Source organism: Strigops habroptila, chromosome 7, assembly GCF_004027225.2.
Source record: "Strigops habroptila isolate Jane chromosome 7, bStrHab1.2.pri, whole genome shotgun sequence".
NCBI lineage: Eukaryota > Metazoa > Chordata > Aves > Psittaciformes > Psittacidae > Strigops > Strigops habroptila.
Genome location: NC_044283.2, coordinates 37,443,881 through 37,467,567, shown reverse-complemented (window position 1 = coordinate 37,467,567; position 23,687 = coordinate 37,443,881). Strand labels below are relative to the sequence as shown.

Genomic DNA, 23,687 nt, shown 5'->3' with positions numbered 1-23,687 from the left:
CTATCCTTAATGCGTGAAAGAGTAAGTATTAAAACCTTTTTCTGTTATACATATTTAACTTTTTTTTAAGTCTACTCAGCACTTCTTAGATCACATCTGTAATACTGCATTCAGTTTTGGGCCCCCAACACTAGAAAGGTATCAACAAAATGGAGTAAGTTCAGCAGAGGACCACCAAGATAAAGCCATGAGCTACCTGGTTTGACCTGATCGCTCACCCTGCTTTGAACAGGAGGTTTGGCTAGATTGGGATACAAGGCCCTTTATAATCCAAATCATCCTCTTCTACTGTATTATAATGCTATGACCCACACACCATCTCTTTCCTAGGAATAAACTTTAGTCAGTTCCAGCCACCCTATCTCAAAAGAAATAAGAACTAGAAAAGATAAAGAAAAGGCAACAAGGATGGTAATTTGAATTTATAGATTAGGTCTCACCTAAGAGTCAAAATAGGGTAGATCTCTTCAACCTGTGAAAGGGACAGCTGGCAAGAGCTATGAAAGCAGAGAAACTGAAAATTATTATTTGCTACCTATCATTAGAAAGGGAACACATGGATTACCAGATGGATGTTTTAAAGATAACAAGTGCAGATGCTTTTCTGCAGGACTAAAAATAGAATTCAGTGTGATGGGATGTTTTGGAGATCAAAAGTTTAGGGGGATAGATAAATGCCAGGGGTACACATCCATGATCTGAATGTAATATTTAGTGCAAGAATCTCATAGTTTATAATTGGCGAAAGAAATAATATCAAAAGGGAAATAATATATTTCCTTTATATTCTTCGCACCTACCTCCACTAGAATCCTTTCTTGGAGATAGAATATAGTACCTGTGGGACCTTCTGTATGGCCAAGTCCCTAATTCATTGTTTTCAAAAGGCATAATGTAAAGAGAGAAAGGCTGTATGGCTTTGTTCCTTACTCTCTTTGCACCTACTTCTTGTACTGTCTGCGGCTGGATACGGAATATAGTGCTTGAGACTTTTGGTGTGACTAAGTATGATTGTTACAGTCTTCAAGAAGATCATGCAGGTTAAAACTTAGCATAGGCTTCTAAGGAAGGAAGCAAATTCACCAAAACTTTAAGTAGCAGGTGACCCCCGGGGGGCTGCGAGGCAACCCGCCACCGCCCGCCCACGGGTCCTCAGGTACGGCTCGCGCTGGCCGCCCCGTTGCTAAGTAACGCGGCCGCCGCTTCCGCCCGCCGGCGTCTCCCTCCAATGAGCGCGCGGCGGGGGCGGGCCCGCCGGGTTGCCCTGGAGGCGGGGTTGGATCCCCCCAGCGCGGCGGCGGGCGCGCTGTCGGCGCTGCGGGCAGACAGGTGAGGGATGGCTGCTGGTGCCGGCGGGGAGCGGGCCTGAGCCCGGCGGCAGGGCAGGACGTGTGCAGTACGGCGCTTCTTGTCCCGCTCTGTGGCGCGGGGGTGTGGTCCGGCTCGGGCGGTTGAGCCCGGCGTGGGCCCGGTTGTCCCGCGGGCGGCGGTTCTGTGGGGCTCGACCGGGCCGCGCCGCCCTGCGCCCGCCTGCGGCCTGGGGATGGGGCAGCCCTGGGGGTCTTTCGGGGCTTTGGGCGGTTGTGTGATGTACCCAGGAGCGGGCTGACGGTATTGTCAGAGTGTTGCACTGGTTTGGGGACTTTCCCACTGGATATCTCCGCACAAACGTGCTTGTGTGGAAAAATGAACAAAATCTAGTAAATGTGGAGGCAGCAGTCTTTAGAAGCAGCAAACTGTTGAAGACGCTTGTCCTCCGTAGGGAGGGAGAGCTTTGGGCTTATTTATACTCCAAATGCTTTTCCCAACTGGGATAAGAGTGTGGGAGGGGGGAGCAAGAACAAGCTAGAGAGTTAAAAAAGATGATTCAAGTACAAAAGCAAGCTAAGGCTAAACAAGCAAAGCTTATGAAGACAAATATAAGACAGCAGACTGCACAAATGAAGAAATTAGTTTTTGCTGTTAAACAAATTCCTCTGATATATTAAGAGATGTTGCTTTATGCAGAAGTGGTCACACAATTTGAGAAACTATTTCGAAGGCTTGAAAATGGTAGGCATGAAATCAGAGTCAGAGTGAGATCTGTAATTACTCAGAATGCTGTAGTAAGGATCATAATCCTGGTTTTTAAAGTGGCATTATGCAATTTCTTGCTATTGGTAAGAGCATTTAGGGGGAAGAATTCTGATAAACTTGTATAGTAAACAGATGTTCTTCAAACTTTAGCAAAGTGTTATTTTGCTTAAGTGATTCAAGTAACACATATTTCCCACTGTTTTAAATCAAGTTCAAGTTGCTAACCTCTGCATTTGCTAATTTTTTTTGTAGATCTAAAATAGGCTAATTGTTGTAACCAATAAGGGGACATGGTGATCTAAAGAACTTTCAAAGGCAATATGGAGTATGTATGGAATAATGCAGATAATGCAAAAAAAATAAAATATATTGGGAGCATTTTTTACTTACTGATTTTTTTCCTTTTTTTTTTTTTTATATTAATTATTTTCACTGACAAGATAGCTACTGTTGTCTTCCATCTCCTTATTTCAGTAGAAATGTCATCTTGGACTCACTGAGTAGCTCTGGCTATTTAAAGGACCCATGGTACAATACTAGGCTTGTAATTTGCTAATGAGGAAAATTTCCACATAGAAAGAACATCATATGAAAGTTCTCGCTGAGTTGGATTGACTGACTATTTAACTCTGTGGGCTGGTATTTTATTTCTAATAGTGGTAACAGGAGAAGATAACTTGGAGAAAGCAATGTTTTCTCTTTCTGCAGTCTTTGAGTCAGGGTCGGTGTGGACTATGAGTTACTTCAGCAAATCCTGGTGAAGATACCGTATAACTCTCATATTTTGTTATATAAGGCAAAAGGTATGCAGCACAAGAAGAGAAGTAAATATCGATATAACATTCAAATTATAGCAACTGGCTAAGAGAACTGAAAATTCACCCATAGAGTACAGGCAATTCAGTGACATAGAGTCATTCAGACTAGCGATTATTTATGGTAGCAGCTGAGCTGTACTCTTGGCACTGAGAACAGCGGAAGCTTTGTACAGTATTCTTTGCCCCATTTAAGTCTTGTAATAAGTACACCTTGACTGAATCCATTGGGGCCGTTTATTCCTTATCCTGTTCTAGCACAGGCTGAAGAATTTGGTTTTGATGCAATGTGTGGGATTTCCTAGATTAGTAGTAAAGGCTTGTACAGGTTTGCTGACTATTTCTTATGATGTTAACAATATCATACGCGAGCTGTCAAGGCAGTCTGAAGTGTGGGAACTCATCTCTTCCAGTTCTTTCTGTCATTTGGTGGTGTTTTCATTTATGGTGATGACCTTGACTACACCGTTGTCTCTGCCAAGTCCCCTACATAGATTTTTCACTTGGGCTGCTTCATTCAGTTTTATGTGGGAAGCTGTGTGTAAGCAGACAAGTTGATAAACAGAAATTTCTAAAATCTTCATCAGTGATGAATCTTTCTATTTAATGTCCAGTGTCTAATTTCCTGTTTAATGTTGGGGAATGCTCTCGGAAGCAGTTGTTGGAGTGGAAAAGTTCACTCTAAGTGTTCTTTTTTTTCTTGGACTGTATATTATAGGTCATCTATTGATGTGGTTAATACTGCCTTTTCCCTACTTAATTCTTTTTCTTAATGTTTCTAATGACTAGAATTTTGGTTCAGCTACAGGAACCATTATCTACTTTCCAGCCTATATAGCCAATTTGAACCTAGCTGCTTATCCTGTGAATAACAGGCAAAATAACACTTTTGTATCTCTGGTAATTACGTCCTCGTTCCATCATTTTTAAAACACTGTACTTATAATGTTTAAATTCATGTATCTTGAATATGCTAACCAAACCTATACATGAGTGCCTGGTATAATGATATCAAACTTCTTTCTGTGTTGAAAATATCTTTCCTAGCACACTGTACATCTCTTCTTATGGCCACATCCCATGCATAGCTCATACTTTTCCTGTGGTTTATCACATCCAAATTTTACATGTGTAGTGATTATGAAACAGACAAGCATTTCATTATAGATACAGCTTTATGAATAAGGTTGTAATTTTTCCGCACGAATATGCTGTGACCTATATTTGTCTTTTTTGACCAAAGAATTTGAAAATCAGAGTTATGTAACTTTCCCTTTTCTTAAATGTTATAGGTATTCTTCACAGAATTTGAATTTTGAATTGAAGCATCTGCTAAACCATACTAAAAGTGGTACACTATTATATATAAACATTCTCATTTGTATTTTTTTCTTAAGAGTTGTTAATTTAATTTATTTTTCAAGTTCCAATTGTGGAACATCCCTAGGAAGATACATGATCAAGTCCAATCCACTGCTATTGTTGGCAGCTAGAGCCTAATCTCCTCTGTAAACTGATAAAGCTCAGTCTTAAAGGTAGCTATGTTGTTGTCCTTGTAGTCTTGTGGGAAGGTTGTTCTAAAGCTTCATCCTGGTGCAGATCTGGTGATAATGATGGTCTTGCACACATTTATAACAGCTTATTCTAATCACTGTGAGGTGGCCTGGCTATCCTGGATGTCGTCTTGTCCTGATAAATCCATACAGTTTGTTGGGAAAGGGGGAAAATAAAAAGGACAATCATTTAAAGCCTTACTTATGTTTGTGCCCCTAGTAGCTTAGGAGGAGTACGGGAAATCTAATTCTGCACTGACCTCAGATGACATAGGATCACTGAGATATAGGTTTGCTGCATCATCATCGTATGATTGCTTCTTGAACAGCCTTTTTGTAAACTTTGTATTTTAGGATTTATTTTGGGTATTCTTCATATTCTTCATATTAGGTAGTATTGTGGTTTAAGCCCAGCCTGAACCCACGAGAGGTAGGCTTAGTTTTCTCAATATAAAGGTTCTTAAAGTAATCGTAAATAAACCTGAGGCTTTAAACTGACTACTTTATTACAGATATTGATGTAATGAATTTACATGATGCCATATAAAGTACTAAAGTAATGAATTCTTATATTCTTTTAATATAAGGAATTTTTAAAGTATTTTGTTCCTGGTTGGTTTTTTTGTGTGTGTGTGTGTGTGTGTGTTTTTCTTACGAGGACATTAATTCCTATAATGGATTTGGTGGATTCAGAATGTGTGAAAAGAGAAAATGCAATGTTGTAGCATGGTAATCTTTAGTATATGGTAGTTCAATAGATAATTTTCAGAGCTATGATGGGACATATGAAATAATGTCTACATGGATTGACAGAGAAGGAATTTTGTCATTGAATTGGGTTCAGTGAATCTGGAGACAAGTTTAATGAAACACCATTTTCTATGAGGTATAAATACAGTCAATTATTTGAAAATCATTCTTAATTCTGAAGTGTATTTAATGCTACTGATTTATGGCAAGAATACGTCAAACCTGACTTTTTAATGAAATTATAGACAAATGTCTGAATATTTCTCCATATAAGATTTAAGCAGAAATATAAACAGTGGTTAGAAATGTATTTGGAAAAATATAAGTGCATAGTTGATTTGGCATAGTATATTAACTACAAATTATTGAATAATAGGAAATTTGGTGGCAAAAGTGGGAGATCAAGATAGTGAGGTTTCTTACCTCTCTTCATTTCTTAAAGATCTTTCTTCAGAACTGAAATGCATCGCTGACTTCAGATATTGTCAGGTAACATGGGAGAATAGTATCAGTTTATTCATTCCAATGGCATATAGATCGTTATTTTCAGATGTAATCTTTTATCCTTTGTTTTCTAGGTAAACCGTATATATATGTTAGGTATATGTTTTAGTATAGATTGAGGCCAGTATACTTTCCAGCATGTCTCTTCAGACTCTTCTAAGGTCATGTCTTTGTAGGGAGCAAGGTAGTAGCTTACTCTCATAATAAATAGATACCTGCACTGGCGTGTCCAGAAGTAAGATCAACTTTCATACTGAACAAAAAAAAAAGCAAAACCCAAACAACACCCCCCCCCCAAAACCAAACCAAACCAAAACCGCCCACAAACCTGATTTTGTTTTTGTTGTTGTTGTTGTTTGTTTGTGGGTTTTGTGGGGTTTTTGTTTGTGCTTTTTTTTATTTTATTTAATTCTTGATCTTTGTAGCACTGAACTTTAGCCACACTGTGATGTTCTTATCCTAAAATATTAAAATTTAAAACATCACTTCCATTTTGTGCTTCTGGCTGTTTTGTTTGTTTGATTGGGTTTTTTATTGTTTATGCCTAGTCAGTCAAACTTTAGGGACAAGTATTCAGCTATTTTATCTACAGTACTGGAGTTAGTAACCTCCACTTACTGTCACTATTCTCAGATTGCATATACTTCCTTATTATCATATAAAGCAGAATCATTCAAAGTAGTTGGCAAAACCCAATTACTGTCTTACTCCTGCTGGATCATATCTTAGAGGAAATTTCATAGTGTTTGAGTTTCTGTCCTGCCTAATGTCCACACTTAAGGTAATTGAAGGTTGTCATCATCAATAAAGTAAGTCTTCACTTGGAATGAAATCCTCTCCTGCTCGAAGCTAGGAGTTTCTGATTCTGAAATAGTGTTGAACTGTTCAATATTCAGCTTTATTGAGAATAATTTGATTTAGGAATCCAAATAAGGACTAAAGAACCTTGTGTTAGTGGCTGGACTGATCCATTGTAATTTCAGACAGTAGTTCTGTGAATATGTACAATTTCTGTTATCCTTGACAGATGAAGTTCATAAAATTGAGAAGAAATTTCCTCTGTAATATTAATGTCTCTGAGACTATATATGTTACCAACTGGTAAAGCTGGAATTAAAAAAAAAAAAAAACCAAAACAAACCCCAAATATTTAGCATAGAGTATTTCCCCCAGTATCAACACCTTATGTGAAGGATTCCCAAACTTATTTGTCTAGTCACTATATTCAACTGTGGTGCATAGCTGCTCATGGCAGCAGATCCTAGGATTGTGCTGGCTACATGCATTACAACCATCATGGGATTTGCTTGTATGTGTAAGTGGAAATGCCTTATATGAACAACATTACCTGCTGTATGAGCCATCAACCTGATAAACTATGTACTCTATCCTTCTCCTTCATCTGCCTAGTTTGCACTCTTCCTCCTGAGTCGGCAAGCTTCTCTGAATCTCTGTAACTCATGGCTTCAGGGCTCACAGCTGTGGGATCCAGTGTCTCTGCCACATATACAGCTCTCTGCCGGTCGGCTTGGCTCACTAAGCATCCAGGCAGCTGTTGGTATACTTTTCAGCTCCCTAGTCACTCCCCATCTCCACAGTGTAACTGTCATCTTATGAGCAATCTTTTGTTCCGCTTCTGTCTGTTCTCCCCACTTGAACTCACAGAGCAATACAGGAAAAACCTGAGAAACAGTCTTCTAGGAGAATGTTTTCTTTCTTCCCCTGTCATGGTAACAAGATACAGGTTTTCATTGCACAGTTAGTGGAGAACACCAGACTCAGTGAGCAGAGGACCTTGTTTTGCTGAATCCCTGTCTTGATCTCAGATTTGCTTTGGCATTGTGAACTTGGCTGGTGATCACTGGACTATCAGCTGAACCTGGTTACCATCACTGGGTCTGTTCTGCTGCTCTTGAGTATGAGAGACTGTGCCCCTCATCAGAGAGGTCACACCCCCCAACTGCTTTGCAGTCACCTTTGGCTCCTGGCTTCTGTACTTTGCAAAGTAGCCTACTCGTGCTGCTCCCTGTTAGTCTTAGTGTAAGCAGATAAGAGCCCTCCCTACTCCTAATGGAGTCCAGACTGGGAAATAAAAAATAAAGACTGCACAGTTATGTGAAGGACAGAGAACAAAGTCCACAGTCCTATATTGTCCACAACTCTACGAAGTTGTGGAAGTTTGCCCTCTCCTGAGCATGTCGGCTTATTCATAGCCCCGAGACACAACCTCAGTGTGGCAGTGGGACTTGTTGAGGGCTGTGGACAGTCTGGACTTGAATATGTGCAAATATGACTGTGGATGCAGGAGGTGCTGAGCATTGTGAATTCTCCCAGAACAGCATTAAATCTAGAATGCTACTTTTCTATGCTTTCAGTTGGTTTATTTTGTGTATCTCACTTGCCTTTTAAAATGCACGTGGCAATGTGAGAAAGCTGAGTTGCTTGCTGAGCCCAGCAAGTTATGTTGGGTTTCTCTAAAATATGTTCTTATATTCTCAAAGTCTTACATTACAACATTGACAGTTATTGCAGTTTCCACCTCAAATGATGAGAAGTTAATATTTCTGAGTGCTAAATAGTAACAGACCTTTTTAACTTGTAACATACATTGGTAATATTATTCTTGTTGTATCACATATTTACATACTAGGTAGGTGCATCAGTAACGTTTGTATCATTCAGTCATAGAGCATGGATATGGTGAGGCATTCCTTCAGCTATATGACTAGAGGTGTTTGAATTTATCCTGTGTTTCCCATATGAGACCATGCAATACTAAACACTTTGCATTGTTTATGTTTGAGCTGAAGTCTTAAAAGGCAAATAATCTGAAATATTTCAGCAGTATGGTGGGAAGTTGCTCTGTATGTTCTTGTGTATGTATCCCTTCATCTGGAGGACTGTATAATCACCCAAAAAGTCTGCTAAGCTGGGAATGCTATTTCCCATAAATATAGTGGGTATCTTGATTTCAATTTTTATTGTTTTGTATGTGTGATTTGGCTTTTTGTTTGTTTGTTTGTTTGTTCGTTTCCCTTGGATGTCATAATTTCTGAGTAAGAGGTTGGAAAGCAAAAGTATTGCTACTTCATTTCCCTGCTGTGTATCTGAGAACATAGTTTGCTTATACAATAATCTTAATGGAAACTATGTGCACTAGAGCAGGACTGGTAATGACACTGAATTTCTATCTGGAAATGGTCAGTAATGTGGACCACTAACTCCATGTTAATATCTGGTACTTTCATCTGTTCTTTTCCTATTTTGCTTTGTTTAATAATTGACTTTACAGGCGAGCTTTTGCTTTCATTCTATTACAAATTTGTGGAAATGGCTTGTTAATCCAGTACAGAAAAGCAGAGTTTGTCTGGGTTCTAGATTTCTTAAGAAACTGGGTTTTTTTTAGGTCTCCATAATCTCTGTTGAGAATTTGCTAGTTGCTGCAACTCTCCCATCAGGAAGATTTGTGTGATGATGTCTTCTAAACAGCACAGCTGATGAAGTATGCTGCTGCAGTACTGAATTGTGGTGTGAGCAATACAGCTTTTATTTCTCCTTATACCTCTTGTTTTCATTGATATAATGCACTGTGAAATCTGATGTGAAACTTGGGAACATACTAGAAGAGGATAACTAGATGCAGTTAGGAATAAATACAGTCAGATACATGAAATTCTCCCAAGGGAGAGAAAAGAAGCAGATGTATTCTGAAATTAGTGAATTGGTGAAAATTAGGCTTTTTAAATTTCCCAGCCAGTGCTGGTGGCTGTAGCTGAGCCCTTCAGGCTCTGCTGGCTATGAACAATGGAGATACAGATCTTTTTTTCCTTTTTTTCCCTTTTAAAAAAAATGTTAAACGTAAGACATTTGGCACTTGTGATTAATTGTGGCCCCTCCTACTGTGCCAGTTGAAACCACTCCCTACATAATCAAAACCTATCACTCCCCATGATTCTGAAGGTATTTTACATTTCAGTCAAGCTTTTGTGCACTGAACCACATTTCTTACAGACAGTACATTTGAAAAAAAGGAAATATATTTTTTAGGAGACAAATAAGAATGACTTTAACAGCACCTTGTTTTCAGAGCTTAGAGTAAATTCAAGCTTGAAGCACTAACCTGCTTTAATTTAAAATACCGGAATATATAATCTATTGGTTTAGTGTTTATTTCTGTTTTTCAGTTCAGAATCCAACACATATAGCATTTAAACTGCTGCTAGAAGAATTTCAGATTATATATTTATGAATGTAGAATCATAGCACAGAGTTCAGATCTGATCTTTGGGTAGCTTGTTATAGTGTTGAGTAAATTTTAGCACAGGGCTCATTGTACTTACATGTGTTCAGGTTCTGTATTTTTTTATTTCAACTGTGCCTTCTGTCATGGCTTGGATGACTTATATTTCCCACTGGTTTGATGAAGATGATTGGTATGAAGGACAACAACGAGTAAGAATTGTTTAAATTAATATTTTTTCTTTTATTTCCTTTTATATTTTTCTTCTTTAAGCTGCTGTGTATTATATTACTAGTACCAGAAGTAATATTCCCATAGTGGTACTAAGAAGGGGTTTTTAGTAGTTTTAATGAGGTCTTGAATCATAGACAAGCACATCTAAAATTAGTTTTTTGAAAAATAATGTTGCTAGCTGGGTAAAAGATATTGGAAGTTTGGCCACCTACTGTATTTTTAGATTGCATAATTTAATGAGTAGTAATTCTTTAATACGTTATGAGATAGAAATCAGATTTTTTTTTTTTATTAGGGATTAATATACTGTGCATAGAAAAAATAAAATAATTATAAGTGGTAATTGAGTAAAAGAAATATTTGGGAAGATATTAAATTCGCCTTGGGCCATTTCCAAGTTGTACCTTGGATATCTGCATATTTTTATTAACATTTTTCCAAGGAGGAGGAGTTGTTACTATAGCAACATTTGCAGGATATCTTGGAATTTTTTTCATATTTCTTAACTGCATGCCTTGGGAAAGCTTGATCTACTGCTGCTTTCATGGATTTATAGTGGGAGGTGAATATAAGTCACATTTCACTGTGACTCTTTATGTAACCATATATTTCTGTAATTTCTATTTTGATCACATATTCTCAGCTAATGAATCAGAATGCTGGAGATGCTGCTGAAACATAAGGGCCGACAGCTGCCTTAATTGTATTATTGTGTATTACTTGGTAATGCCAGTTATATATGCTCATAAGTATTAAAAGCTAGTAGATTTTAATACTTTTCCATTGTTCTCATTTTACATGTCACTCATGATATGAATGTGTCATATGTGGAGTTAGGTTTTAATAGCTGCTCATCAGGGATTCAGGTGTGAGATGTGTCAAGAGAGAACTTCATTTGAAATCAGAAGCATCTTGTCAGTTAGCCAGGAGAAAAGCAATCTTCTGGTGATTGTGGTAGCTCTGGGGAGGAAGATGAGAACAAAATTCTTATAGAGGGTCTTAGATGCTTTATACTGAGATCAGATATGCTTGTATGTATTTTTTTGTATTACATACAGTATCTGAAAACTAGATTTCTGATACCAAATGACTAACCAATAGTCTCTAGCTGATAGTTTCATTACCACTGCTAGATATAATGTCTCAGGTTGATTAGGTATGGAATTCAACATTGCTAGTGACACATTGTTACAAATACCAGCATTTCTCCATGCTCTGTTTCAAACCCTACTATTGCCTTTAGATTATCTTGCTAAAGCTGCGCAATAAAAGATATAGGGTAGATTTAAAAGATAGAGGGTAGATTTAGATTAGGTATTAATTAGGAAGAAGTTCTTTACCGTAAGGGTGTGAGGCACTGGAACAGGTTGCCCAGAGAAGCTGTGGCTGCGCCATCCCTGGCAGTGTTCAAGGCCAGGTTGGATGGGGCTTTGAGAAACCTGGTCTAATGGAAGGTGTCCCTGCCCATGGCAGGGAGGTTGAAACTAGGTGATCTTTAAGATCCTGTCCAACGCAAACCATTCTAAGATTCTATGATATTCTAGTTAAACTGTACAAGTACTGTAGTCAAGACAGTCAAAAACACTCTTTTGTAAGACTTACCCTAGTCAGAAAACATAAAGCAAATAATTTAAATTTTTTAAAAGTCGTATTTTAGGGTATCTATCTTGGATTAATATATTTGGTTTTTTATTTCAAATAAGTGTGGGGTTTGGGTTGTTTTTTTGGGTTTGGGTTGTTTTGTTTGTTTCTCTGTAAAATACGATCTCAGGCTGTTATTTCAAATCCGAACTTTTTCCAAACTTCAGCAAGAGGTCCACAATTTCTTCCCTTGTGAAGCCAGAGATACTGTGGTTAAATAAATTCTAGTAGTAATTTGGCTCTGAGTTTATTGTGGAGGTTTATAATGGCTGTGAATACTATTAGAATACTTGTTTGTTTAAAATGATCTTTTAAGTAATAGTGTTCTTTTCCTAGTCAGCATCTGGATAACTGAATGTGCTTTTTTCAACACTTGCTAGGTCATCATAACTGAGGACATGCCAGCTGGCCATGCTGATTTCAAAAGTCTAGCCAAGGCTTCTGGTAGTTTTTGAGGAATCTTGCTGAAATTCAAAGCCTTGTCCAAGGCACTCTCTTCTTGCCTCTGGTTAATCTGATTCTCCAGGAGACCCAGATGGTTTTGTGCCATTAATTGCGTACAAAAGTAGAAAAATCTTTCCTAATTTTTTGCAGAGAAGCATACAAACTCTGTACTGCTCAGTGGTAAACTAGCAACCAACCTGACACTTCAACAAGCAGTAGACTACCTAGGTTAGATTCTACTGGGAAGCGTGAAGGGCTTAACTTCTGTTTCAAACAGTACATGCATAAACCTACGTAATTATTCTACATTGCTCTACATTGTGACTGTTGTCATTGATATAGTCAGTCTTTGCTCATCTTCTGCTCAGAAGCAGTTGCTTGAAGTACTGTGTGCACAGTCTCAGTAAGACTATTTGGAGACCTACATTAGTAAGTGCAGTTTGATTGTCCACAAGAAAATTTCAAGAACTGAAAATTGTTTAGGATTTTGTGGTATTCATGCAAAGTAGAAAGAATTTTTGTTTAAAGGAAGTAGCTCAACTGATATTGGGATATCTGATTCTTAGGAAATTATAATTGATATATGACATCGCCATCTATTTATTTGTTTCTAACCTTTGTTTTCCCTACGAATCTGTTAAAATCCATGATGGCTGACCTTGACAATATACCTATTGTTCACATTTTCATAGTGTAAGATTTCTTCTCATCTTCTGATGTGCTTAGTTTTACTTTTTCCCCAGGTTCATAAAGTAATAGATATAAATAAATACATTAAATGTAATGGATAGATAGCATAGAATAGAATTTAGAAAATGTACTAACTTCTTAAATGCTCCACCCAGAAACATTAAAGCTTTTGAAAATTTTATATCTCTGTTTAGTCATAGTAAATTTATTTTGTCTATTGGCTTTTAAGCTACATATGTACCAGAATATTTCCAATTATCACCTATTTCATGAGTCTGGACGTAATAATCAGAAATTAATTTCTTAACGTGGCTGTAATGTACTTGGTGTTTTCCAGCCCCACTGGAAGAAGGCTAGTACTAATTATACTTATGCTATTGCACGAAACTCAGTGCTATTGAGGCAGGCACAGTCAAGAAGTTGGTTTCTGCTGTGTCTTGCAAACATACAAAGATTTCTTGGTAGGTTTGACGACCTTCCTGTTTTTAATAAGATAAATTCATTGCCCATTTTCTGGTGCTTTAAACTGGTCCCGTTGGATAGTGTGAATGAATTTGAAACTCTATGGTTTGCAGGTCACATTTTCATCTCCAATGGATTTTCATAGAATAGCTTTTTCCTAGGAAGATGGATAAATATACCCAATGTCTTTAAGGAGACATTTTATATTTCCAAAGAGGATCTTTAATTATTTACATTATCATTGACATATTGACAAAAATAATGGTACCAGGGAACAATAGTCTGGATGAGATAAAGCAGTGTTATATGTCAGACATACAGGAGTGACAGCAAGCTTTCCATATAATCAAAAAAACAAACTTAGTTGGAAGATAGTGACAATAGAATGAACAGAAGCAGAGGATGCCAACACTTTACTGCATGTAGCTGTTCAGAAACTAGGAGTTTGTATACACAGAAGCAGATTGAGTAACGTAAGGCTACTGTATATTCACTTCTGTGTGCATGCCATATTGCATATGTACTCATCTGGACAGGTCATATACCATATGGACCACAATCGCTAACAGTGTAAGCATATGCTATTGGTTGTGCTTGATGGTTATAAATTTATGAATACTTGTAACATGCAAGCACACCGTTTGGTAATTAAAGAGTGCTAAGTGATGGATTTAAACAGCTATTATTATTCTGTAAATATAATTGTCGTAGAATCGGGAAATACAACTAGCAATGAAATACTCTGAGTAGCTGAAGCAAAGAAAAAGGAGTTACGTTAAAATTAAAATGGTGCCTGTTAAAGAACTGCAGTTGCCAGGCTGCTGACAGTGCCAGTTTGTGTGTGTGGTGCAACGTGATGCTCAGTCTTTTCTCCTGAATCCTTTAGTAACTGCATTATTCTGTGAACATCAAGGTTTAGTTCCTTCATCTGCCAAGTAAAGTGATTTCATACTACAACCAGAGCAAGATTTTGCATTTTTGGGAGCAGCAAGGTATTGGAATGAACATGCAAATTCTAAAGTCGTTTACAAAAAATGATACCTATGCTAAAGTAGGGATTATTAGGCATTTGTCTTTAAGTTATTGATATATAGCCATGTCTATGTATCTAGTCTATTCAGTTGTTATTTTTAAGCAATATTAACCCCATAGTATACAAAATTTCAGTTTAATGGTTTGGGGTTTTTTGTTTCAGTTTTTCTTTTTTCTATATTTAGCAACAAGGAAGGACTTAGAATGTTGCTGTTCATGCCAATTGTAAACAAAGGTTTTAGTTGTCCTCCTCCTTCCCCTTCATCTCTGTGGAAACTGTGGGCATCCTTTGATAGCATTTCCAGTGTAGTATAGGTTTTTTACCTGCATATTTTTTTCAGTGTATGCGTAAGAGTCCAGTATAATTACTTGTACGTCCCTTATTTTGAAATAAAATGCTTTTCTAACAAAGTATGGAAAATCTCCATTGTATAAAAATGCAACATGTGTTAAATAATATATATATTTATTATACTACATTTCTAGATTACTGCCATTTTACTCAGGCTGTTCTGATGAATGCTGCTTTCTCCCTTGTACTATAAGTAAGTATGCTCAACAGAAATCCATAGTGTCTGAAAAGATCTGCAGGAAACTTCTTTCATGCATAATACTTAAAAAAGAATAACAGTCACTATGCCACACAATTGTAATTTCTCCTTCTAGACACTATTGTGATGAATTTCAAACCATTCTTAATTCCAATATTTTTTTGTAAAACAGTATATGACTCATTAAAAGGAGCAGGAAATATTAAAAAGTTTTAAACCGTAAATAAAGTGCAAATTCCTTTCTATAATACAGCTCAGAATATTTTGTGTATATAGCTTTTTCACATATATTTAAATAGGAAAAATCTATATGAAGAATCAAAGTTTAATAATGTTTCTTAAGCATGAATTATTAACTCAGTGAAATAATGTTATATTACAAAGTGACATTTTTCATCTAAGTGTTGATCTTATTTAGGAGACATTTGCATTTGAATTTCAGACTTTAAGAAAAATAGTACATTAATTTAAACCAATTTTTTTTATATAAACTTGAGAATAAGGATTCTATTGGTGAATTTTCTTAAAAAAAACCCCAAACAAACAAAAAAACCCAACAAAAAGCAAAACGAAAAAGCAAAACGATTAAAATTACCCTTTGTCTTTAATATAAATGCAGAACAAAAAGAAGAAAAATGTGTTCTTCTGTTTCACATACAGTACTTAATATGACGTATCCAGCAATGCTTACGAACATTAGATATTTAGATCTAGGCTGAAATAATTTTATTTCATCAGCCATTTGATGACAATGTTTTTTGTTCATGCTTAATCTGGCCTGAATTCTAATTGGTGACGTGCATTTGGAAACAATCAAAATACCCTAAACTATACAAGAGTCCTGCTGACATGAAAGAAAAGTAAAAATACATAAGGGCCTCTTCATGTTTTCCATGCAGCCAATTAACAGTGGAAATAGTAGCGCTAGTAGTGGAACTATCTCCAAACCCAAGCACTAGTCCGTTTTGTGTGATCATGATATTTGTAAAACCAATGTAGAAGACCATTTTTTTTTTTTTTTTTTTTTTGGTTCGAGATTTCAGCACTTAGGCTTGGAATCCTTTTTATTCTCAGACGCTAGAATAGTATTTTCCTATAGACTAGACTTCATGTAGTCAGAAATAACTTCTCTCTTTCGTATCAAGGCAAAAGGAAGATCTACGGAATTTTTTTTTTTAATACAGATTACTACAGAATCCTATAAGACAAATCTGTTGTTACTCTGAATTTGTGGAATTCTGTTTTATAATCTGTAAGAGATCTTGACTTTACAATCAATTTTACCTGTAATCAAATCACAAATTAGACAAGAGTTAATATTTTCTTACAGATTAATCTTCATCAAGTCAGGAACCTCTTAGCTATCATATGAGAAGGTAAAAAAGAGGATCTGTACAAAATGAGACAAATCTGTTATTACCATGAAATACATATTTTTGCAATCTTAGTGTCTGAAGAGATGTTAACTTTTCATTACTCTTGTATGTGGTAAGCCTACAAAAAACATGTTTTTTTTAATATTCCTTCTCTGCTTGCTGACACACCTAGTTTTAACCATCATTTTGCCTGGAATCAAGAGTGGAAACCAAGAGTTCTGGTTCCAGGTATTATTCTGCATTTTAGTAAGTTGTTATGTAATCACCCAGGTCACTTTCAGAAAAAGTGGTTGTTAATGGTGCCATTTATATTTTTTTTTTCATTGTGACTGGAAAAAGTCTGCCTTGCAGTTCTGAATGTCCAAAACTCAAATATTTCTGAATACATGTGATTGATACTTCAGTTGCACAAAAGGGACCTCTGGAATTTTAGTTCTATTAAACAGTAAAAGAATGCTAAATGGCAAAATCAGAAACTTGGAGTCTATTTTTTTTGTCACTTTGGTGATGGTGATGATTCATAATAATGATAAGATAAATCTCTTTCTGTGGGACTCATGTCATTTATAACATGAAATGGATTGCAAATGATCTGCAAGGTGCCATTTATAGAACTGTTCTCTCTAGAATCTCTTTGCTGCAAAAGTCAGAATTAATATTGTTAGCAGAGACAGAAAAGAAGTGTAATAGCCAAAGCACTAGTCTGCAGCAGAGCTGTACCTTTTCACTTGTTCCTCTGTACATTTCTGTTCTCTTGTTGTACAGTCTCCTTTATCAAAATATTCAGAAGTTAAATGTGGGTGTTTCAGTTCCTTTAGGCATTTAGAACACAGTCAGAAATTTTAAGCACTATTGATTACAGTCAGCGATATCTTTGAGATGATCAGTCACAAACATTCAATCTGATCCCCATCTTTTGCTAAAGAAGCACCCAAAATAAGTCTCTCAATTTTTTTTTTTCTTTCACACTTACCGACGTGAGAGAGACTCATAATCTCATGGAGTTTGTTTCTTATATTTATTCATTACTATTTTTCTGCCCAGTAGATACCCCAAGCAGATAAGAAAAATGGAAGATAAAAATTGATCATTCAACTTCATTTTCATGCTTTTGTCAATATTGACTAATAGGTTCCCTTGGGTACTATAAGTCATTATTACTATACCTGTACAAACTTTTTTTGATATATGCCTTAATGCTAACATAATTCTGAAAAATATTTTCCCCTCCATACAGTTGATACCAAGTAGGTGAAGAGTGATCTGCAGACAACGTATCTGTCCTAGAGCTGTTACACAGCAATGCATTGCATAACTAACCCTTGCACTTGAACAGTTGCTTCCTCAAAATACTTGATTTTGAAAGTTTGTTGGTTTTTTTTCTTAATTCTAACACTTGGTAAATTGAACAGAACTCTTTTTGTCTTTAAAGATTATAGTCTCAGCTCTTTGAGCTGAAGATCCCTCCTCCATGCTCCAGGTAATGTTTTCCCACAAAATGTCCCTCTATTGTTAATCTATCCACAGTATGAATGTATCTTTAAATGAGACATTCTAACATAGTTGGAGGATTACATTTTTATGTCTGGACCTTACCTGAGCCCAAGCTGAAGCACTCAGTGGTATGGTGAAACTCAGTAGAATTGTCCTTCACCAGTCTACGCAAGACGATCGTGCTGCTAGCCCAGCTGAAGTTTCACCTATTGGTTATCTAAATATCCTGTGTATGAGTAGTACTTTCAGTCATGCTCACAGAGCCTTCTTTGGATTGATTTAATTTCTGTGCAGAAGTGTTGAATCCTGTTTGTGGCTATTTGGATCTTGTTATGCCATTTGGATCACCACACTGTTGCAGGCTGTGATCCACCTAGTTATCCTTGTCAACTTCATTTGCAGCTGTTTGGTCACTGGAGCCTTCTATAGTGGAGGTAAAGCCACAATTATTTCTGCAGATTGAACAAAGGAGCTGGCATTGCATCAGTTGACAGTTGGCTTGTACCTGGGACATTTGTATCACATGAAGATTGGTTTCTAAGTGAATTCAGAGGCCTAGTGGAAGATGTTCCTGACCACGGCAGGGGGTTTGGAACTAGATGATCTTTAAGGTTTCCTCCAACCCAAACCATTCTATGATACTGTAAAAACTGAGAGCCTTCACTACTTGTCATCTGCAAATAAATGCAACAAGGCTCATTTTGAACATTTTCTTACATCACAGAATGGCTGAGGTTGGAGGGGACCTCTGGAGGTCATCTTGTACAACCACCCAGGAGTTAAGCTTAAACAATGCCTTTGCAAATGTGTGCATTCCTGGTCAAGTATGTAAGTGGATCATGGAAAAATGGCCCAGCTCATGTGTTCTGGGTAACATTTTGACATTATCATGAATCAGATATGGCCTTGCAAAGCATTTCTTGTGGTTTCATGTTAAAAGTCAGTTGTTGCCTCTGTCTGAGGCAGAGCAGAGGTAATAACTTGAGACTTGTTTTGGAGAGTGAAGGCATAGTTTGCCATACAGCAATATAATAATGTTACACTAAGCCCGCTCCTTCTTTTTTTTATCCCAAATGGATACCTCTGAATGGTATTAAAATCCCTCTCTTGTGTAGCACTGAAGCCTGTGAACATCTGCTTGGCTTTATTTTGGATACTTTCATTTGTACCTCATAAACAAGATGTTGCTGTAAAAACTTAAAGGCTAGTTATATTTTTAAGGTACATATGTATACATTATTTATGGAAACAAAAATGTATTATTCAATTCTTTAACATTGTCATCTTGTAGTCTAATGAATTTCTGTTTTAAAGGCAAAAATGTCACAGGTCAGACAAGTGGGACTTCTAGCTGCTGGATGTCAGCCATGGAACAAGGATGTATGTGCTGCTAGTGGGGACAGATTTGCCTACTGTGCTACCCTTGCTATTTATATTTATCAGGTAAGATTTTTGTCTAACAGACTAGTGACATTTTTACATTGTTGTCTATTTCACTTTGAACCCTTTCAATAAATGTTTCTACAATGCTTTTGGAAGTATGGTTGCTACTGAGAAGATGTCTATGTAAAGTTCAATCTTCCATTCAAGATACCCTTTCCAAATTATTTTTAATCCTTGTTACACCTAATGCAAAAGATCTATGTTTGAAGTCGTATGTGTCAAGAATTATTCTCAAAAGACAGGCTCTCAATCCAGCAAACAATTGAGATGAATGAAGTGCAGTGATAGAAGAGCAGGTTCTGAGAGAGAAGTGAAGCAATTCTATGGTTTCATTTGATGCCTTACTGTAAAAGTAGTCTTTTGAAGTCTTTAATCCACTGTGCAAAATTGTGGATGCAGTAACCTTCCTTTGATTTGGAACAAGTTATTACTTTCTTAAATTCTGAACTGCTCAGCACCATAGTCTTCTGTAGTTACTATACATCAACACCTAACAAAAAAATAGAAATGCTGTGAAATGTGGAACTTTCAGACTGAGAAATATGTCAGGAAATAAAGGATGTGCTTATTTTATCTTCATGAGTTATACTGCTAGTAGGATTAAAATAAATAAAATTTATTGTGTTGGTTTGGGCACTTTTATTTTTGTTTGGTTGTGGGGTTTTTTTAATTGTACACAGTGATTTAAGAAATGAGAAGGATTTCAAACTCTTTTTCATATTCTATCCTGTTTAACTTATTGCAGATAACTAAATGATTGTAACCATGCCTATAAATAAAGCATTTTAGGATTGTGTTTGAGTGCAGTTATTAATGGGATGTAATAGTTTATAAGTGACAAGAAGATAGACTATGTTAATACCAGTAGGGCTAATTGAATATAGCCCTATACAACTTTTCTGTCCGAGTCAAGTGTATGAAAATTTAATTTATTGAGATATCAGGTACTGACAACTGTTAAATCCACTATAAATTCATCTGTAAGTCTAATACTGTTATATGAACTGGTCTCCAACCCAACACTACTTAAAGTGAGTTTACAAAATTTGTATTTCTAAAATGAATTTTACTTTTTGTTTAGCTGGATCACCGATACAATGAATTCAAGCTCCGGGCAATTATGTCTGAGCATAAGAAGACAATCACAGCCATATCTTGGTGTCCCCACAATCCTGACATGTTTGCAAGTGCCAGTGCAGATAGTTTAGTGATTATTTGGAATGTGACTGAACAGAAAGTTGTGGCCAAGCTGGACAATACAAAAGGTATTTCAGACATGGAGATCTATTTGATCTGTACAGCCTTTTCATCCACAGGTATCAGAAATACTTGATACAGAGTAAACTCTAAGCAGTTGGTAGGCCAGAGGTTTAACAATTGCGTAACACTGTTCTTGTCAGATTTGTTGCACTTCATCTTAGATGATAGTGAGTGAGTAAATTGCTCTGAAGCTTCTAGTAACTGGTAAAGAAAGAGGTGGTTCTTTTTTCTAAAGTACTTGACTAATTAAAGAATTTGCTTTGCCATTGATTTCTTGTTGAGCAGGAAAAAAAATTCCATCACTGTATAAAAAGATGTATAAGTTTTAAACCTTTTGTGTTTTCATGATAACTTTACAGAAGTGAAAGCAAATAAAATGTAGCCTAGGGTGAGCGGAAAGGGTCCGGCAGCCCAGCAGGCTGCAGAGGTAAGCTCAGCCAGTAGTCATCCAGAAAATGCTCTAGGATGGCATCCTCTCAACAGAAAGCAAAGAAAACTAAGTCCTTTCTGCTGGCCAGGAAGGACATGACGACCCAGACAGAGGTCCCTCATAAACATGTAGCTGTCCAGGCGTTTGGCAGTAGCGAGTGCCAGAGCCTGACGGTGACATTAGATGGTGGCTGTGTAAGATGTCAGCAGTTGATGATTTGCTCTGCATGGTGGCAGAGCTACGGGAAGAGGTGGAACGGCTAAGGAGTATAAGGGAATCTGAGGAGGAGATTGACTGGCGGACCCGCACTCTTATCATCCCTGAGAGAAGCAAGCCAGACACCCAAAACAAAAAAAGTTCAGGATCCCCTATTTTCTTGCCATCAGGCAGAGATATAGGGGACCTAGCAGACAGGGGAGGTTGGAAATGGGTTACTCCTCGGAGTAGACTGCATATTACCTCCCAGCTCATGTCACCTTCCCAAGTACCCCTTTCCAACAGATTCAAGGCCCTGGTACTTCAGGATCAGGCAAGTGAGGAAGATGATGATAAGGGATCATCCAGGTCAGAAGAGTTCCTACAGAAGAGTCAGAGAACACCTTGTATTATGACCAGCTCTACTAGAAAAAAAAAGAAGGTGGTTGTGATTGGTGACTCCACCCTAAGGGGAACAGAGGGCCCCATATGTTGACCTGACCGGGCTCAGGGAAGTCTGCTGCCTCCCTGAGGCCAGGATAAGGGACTTCACCAGAAAACTCATTTGTCTGATATGGCCCTGCAACTACTATCTTTTATTAGTCTTCCAGGTGGGCAATGAGGAAATCTCTTCAAGAAACCTGAGGGGACTCAAGAAGGACTTCAGGGCCTTGGGGCAAGTGGTTCAGGGTTCGGGAGCCCGGGTAGTGTTCTCATCCCTCCTGCCAGTCACAATCAATGACAATGATTACATCAGAAAAATCTCATTAATTAATTCCTGGCTATATGACTGGTGTCACCGTCAGAATTCTGGGGTTTTTTGACCATGGATCAGTCTACACGGCATCAGGCCTGCTGGTGGCAGATGGGGTACACCTGTCCCAAAGGGGGAAAAGGATTATAGCCCAGGAGCTAGCAGGGCTTATAGAGAGGGCTTTGAACTAGGTTCAAAGGGGGAGGGGGATAACGCCAGGCTCGCTAGAAATGAGCCATGGGGTAGCATGCTGCTGTTGGGAGTCCAGATCCACAGAGCAACTTAAATGTATTTATGCCAATGCCCGCAGCATGGGCAACAAACAGGAGGAGCTGGAAGCCATTGTTCAACAGGGAAATCATGACATAATCGCCATCACAGAAATGTGGTGGAATGATTTCCATAATTGGAGTGCTGCAATGGATGGCTACAGGCTCTTCAGAAGGGATAGGCAAGGAAAAAGGTGGTGGGATTGCGTTATATGTCAGGGAGTGCATCAACTGCCTTGAACTCAGTGTTGTGAGTGAGAAGGCTGAATGTTTGTGCGTGAACATTAGGGGGAAGGCCAATCAAGCAGATATCCTTGTAGGAGTCTGTTCTAGACCACTCAACCAGGATGAAGCTACAGATGAAGTGTTCTCCAAACAACTGAGAGAAGTTTCAGGATCTCTTGCCCTTGTTCTCATGGGGGACTTCAACCTACCAGATGTCTGCTGGAAGTAAAATACAGCAGAGAAGAAACAATCCAGAAGGTTCTTGGAGCGGGTGGAAGATAACTTCCTAAGCCAGCTGGTTAGTGAGCCAATTAGGGGATATGCCTGGCTAGATTTGCTGTTTGCAAACAGAGAAGGACTGGTGGGTGATGTGATGGTTGGAGGTCATCTTGGGCAAAGTGATCACGAAATGATTGAATTTTCAGTCATTGGAGAAGTCAGTAAAAAGGTTAGCAAAACCTCCACCTTAGCCTTCAGGAAGACTGACTTTGGCCTATTTAAGACGCTGGTTGGCAGAATTCCTTGGGAAACATTACTGAAGGACAAAGCAGCTGGCTGAACATGAGCCAGCCTGTGCCCAGGCAGCCTAGAACGTCAACGGCATCTTGGCCTGTATCAGAAACAGCGTAGCCAGCAGGGCCAGGGCAGTGATTGCCCCCCTGTACTCGGCACTGGTGAGGCCGCACCTGGAATACTGTGTTCAGTGCTGGGCTTCTCACAACAAGAAGGACATTTAGGTGCTGGAGCACGGCCAGAGAAGGGCAACAAAGCTGTTGAAGGGTCTGGAGCACAAGTCTGGTGAGGAACAGCTGAGGGAACTGGGGTTGTTTAGTCTGGAGAAGAGAAGGCTCAGGAGGGGTACCCTATCACTCTACAACTGCCTGAAGGGAGGTTGTAGTGAGGTGGGGTCGGTCTCTTCTCCCAAGTAACAGGTGATAAGACAAGAGTTAACAGCCTCAAGCTGCACCAGGAGAGGTTTAGACTGCATATTAGGAAAAACTTCTTCACAGAGAGGGCGATCAGATATTGGAACAGGCTGCCCAGGGAAGTGGTGGAATCACTGTCCCTGGAAGTGTTCAAAAAAACGTGTAGGTGAGGCTGTCAGCGATATGGTTAGTGGTCTTGGCAGTCCTGGGGTAGTGGTTGGGCTTGATGATCTTAAAGATCTTTTCCAACGTAGTTGATTCTATGATTCTTCAACAGATTCAAGTTAAATTATTCTAGGTAAGTTATCAGAAAATTTGAAAAA

The 23,687-nt window shown here is 38.0% G+C and overlaps 1 protein-coding gene across 6 annotated transcripts in view; it reads left to right on the top strand.

Annotated features, from left to right (window-relative positions):
• The first annotated feature begins 1,258 nt into the window (after nt 1–1,258).
• Nucleotides 1,259–23,687, top strand: part of WDR17 (WD repeat domain 17) — a 62,322-nt gene continuing 39,893 nt past the window's right edge. For 2 of the 6 annotated variants that reach the window (XM_030491907.1, XM_030491903.1), the window contains exons 1-3: nt 9,421–10,150; nt 19,177–19,305; nt 20,387–20,570. In XM_030491907.1, coding sequence (XP_030347767.1) covers nt 10,085–10,150; nt 19,177–19,305; nt 20,387–20,570 — 379 coding nt within the window. In that variant the 5' untranslated portion in view covers nt 9,421–10,084. Of the gene's footprint in view, nt 1,330–9,120; nt 9,227–9,420; nt 10,151–14,958; nt 14,987–19,176; nt 19,306–20,386; nt 20,571–23,687 lie in introns of those variants that run through there. The other 4 variants (XM_030491902.1, XM_030491904.1, XM_030491901.1 and 1 more) reach the window with 4 other exon arrangements.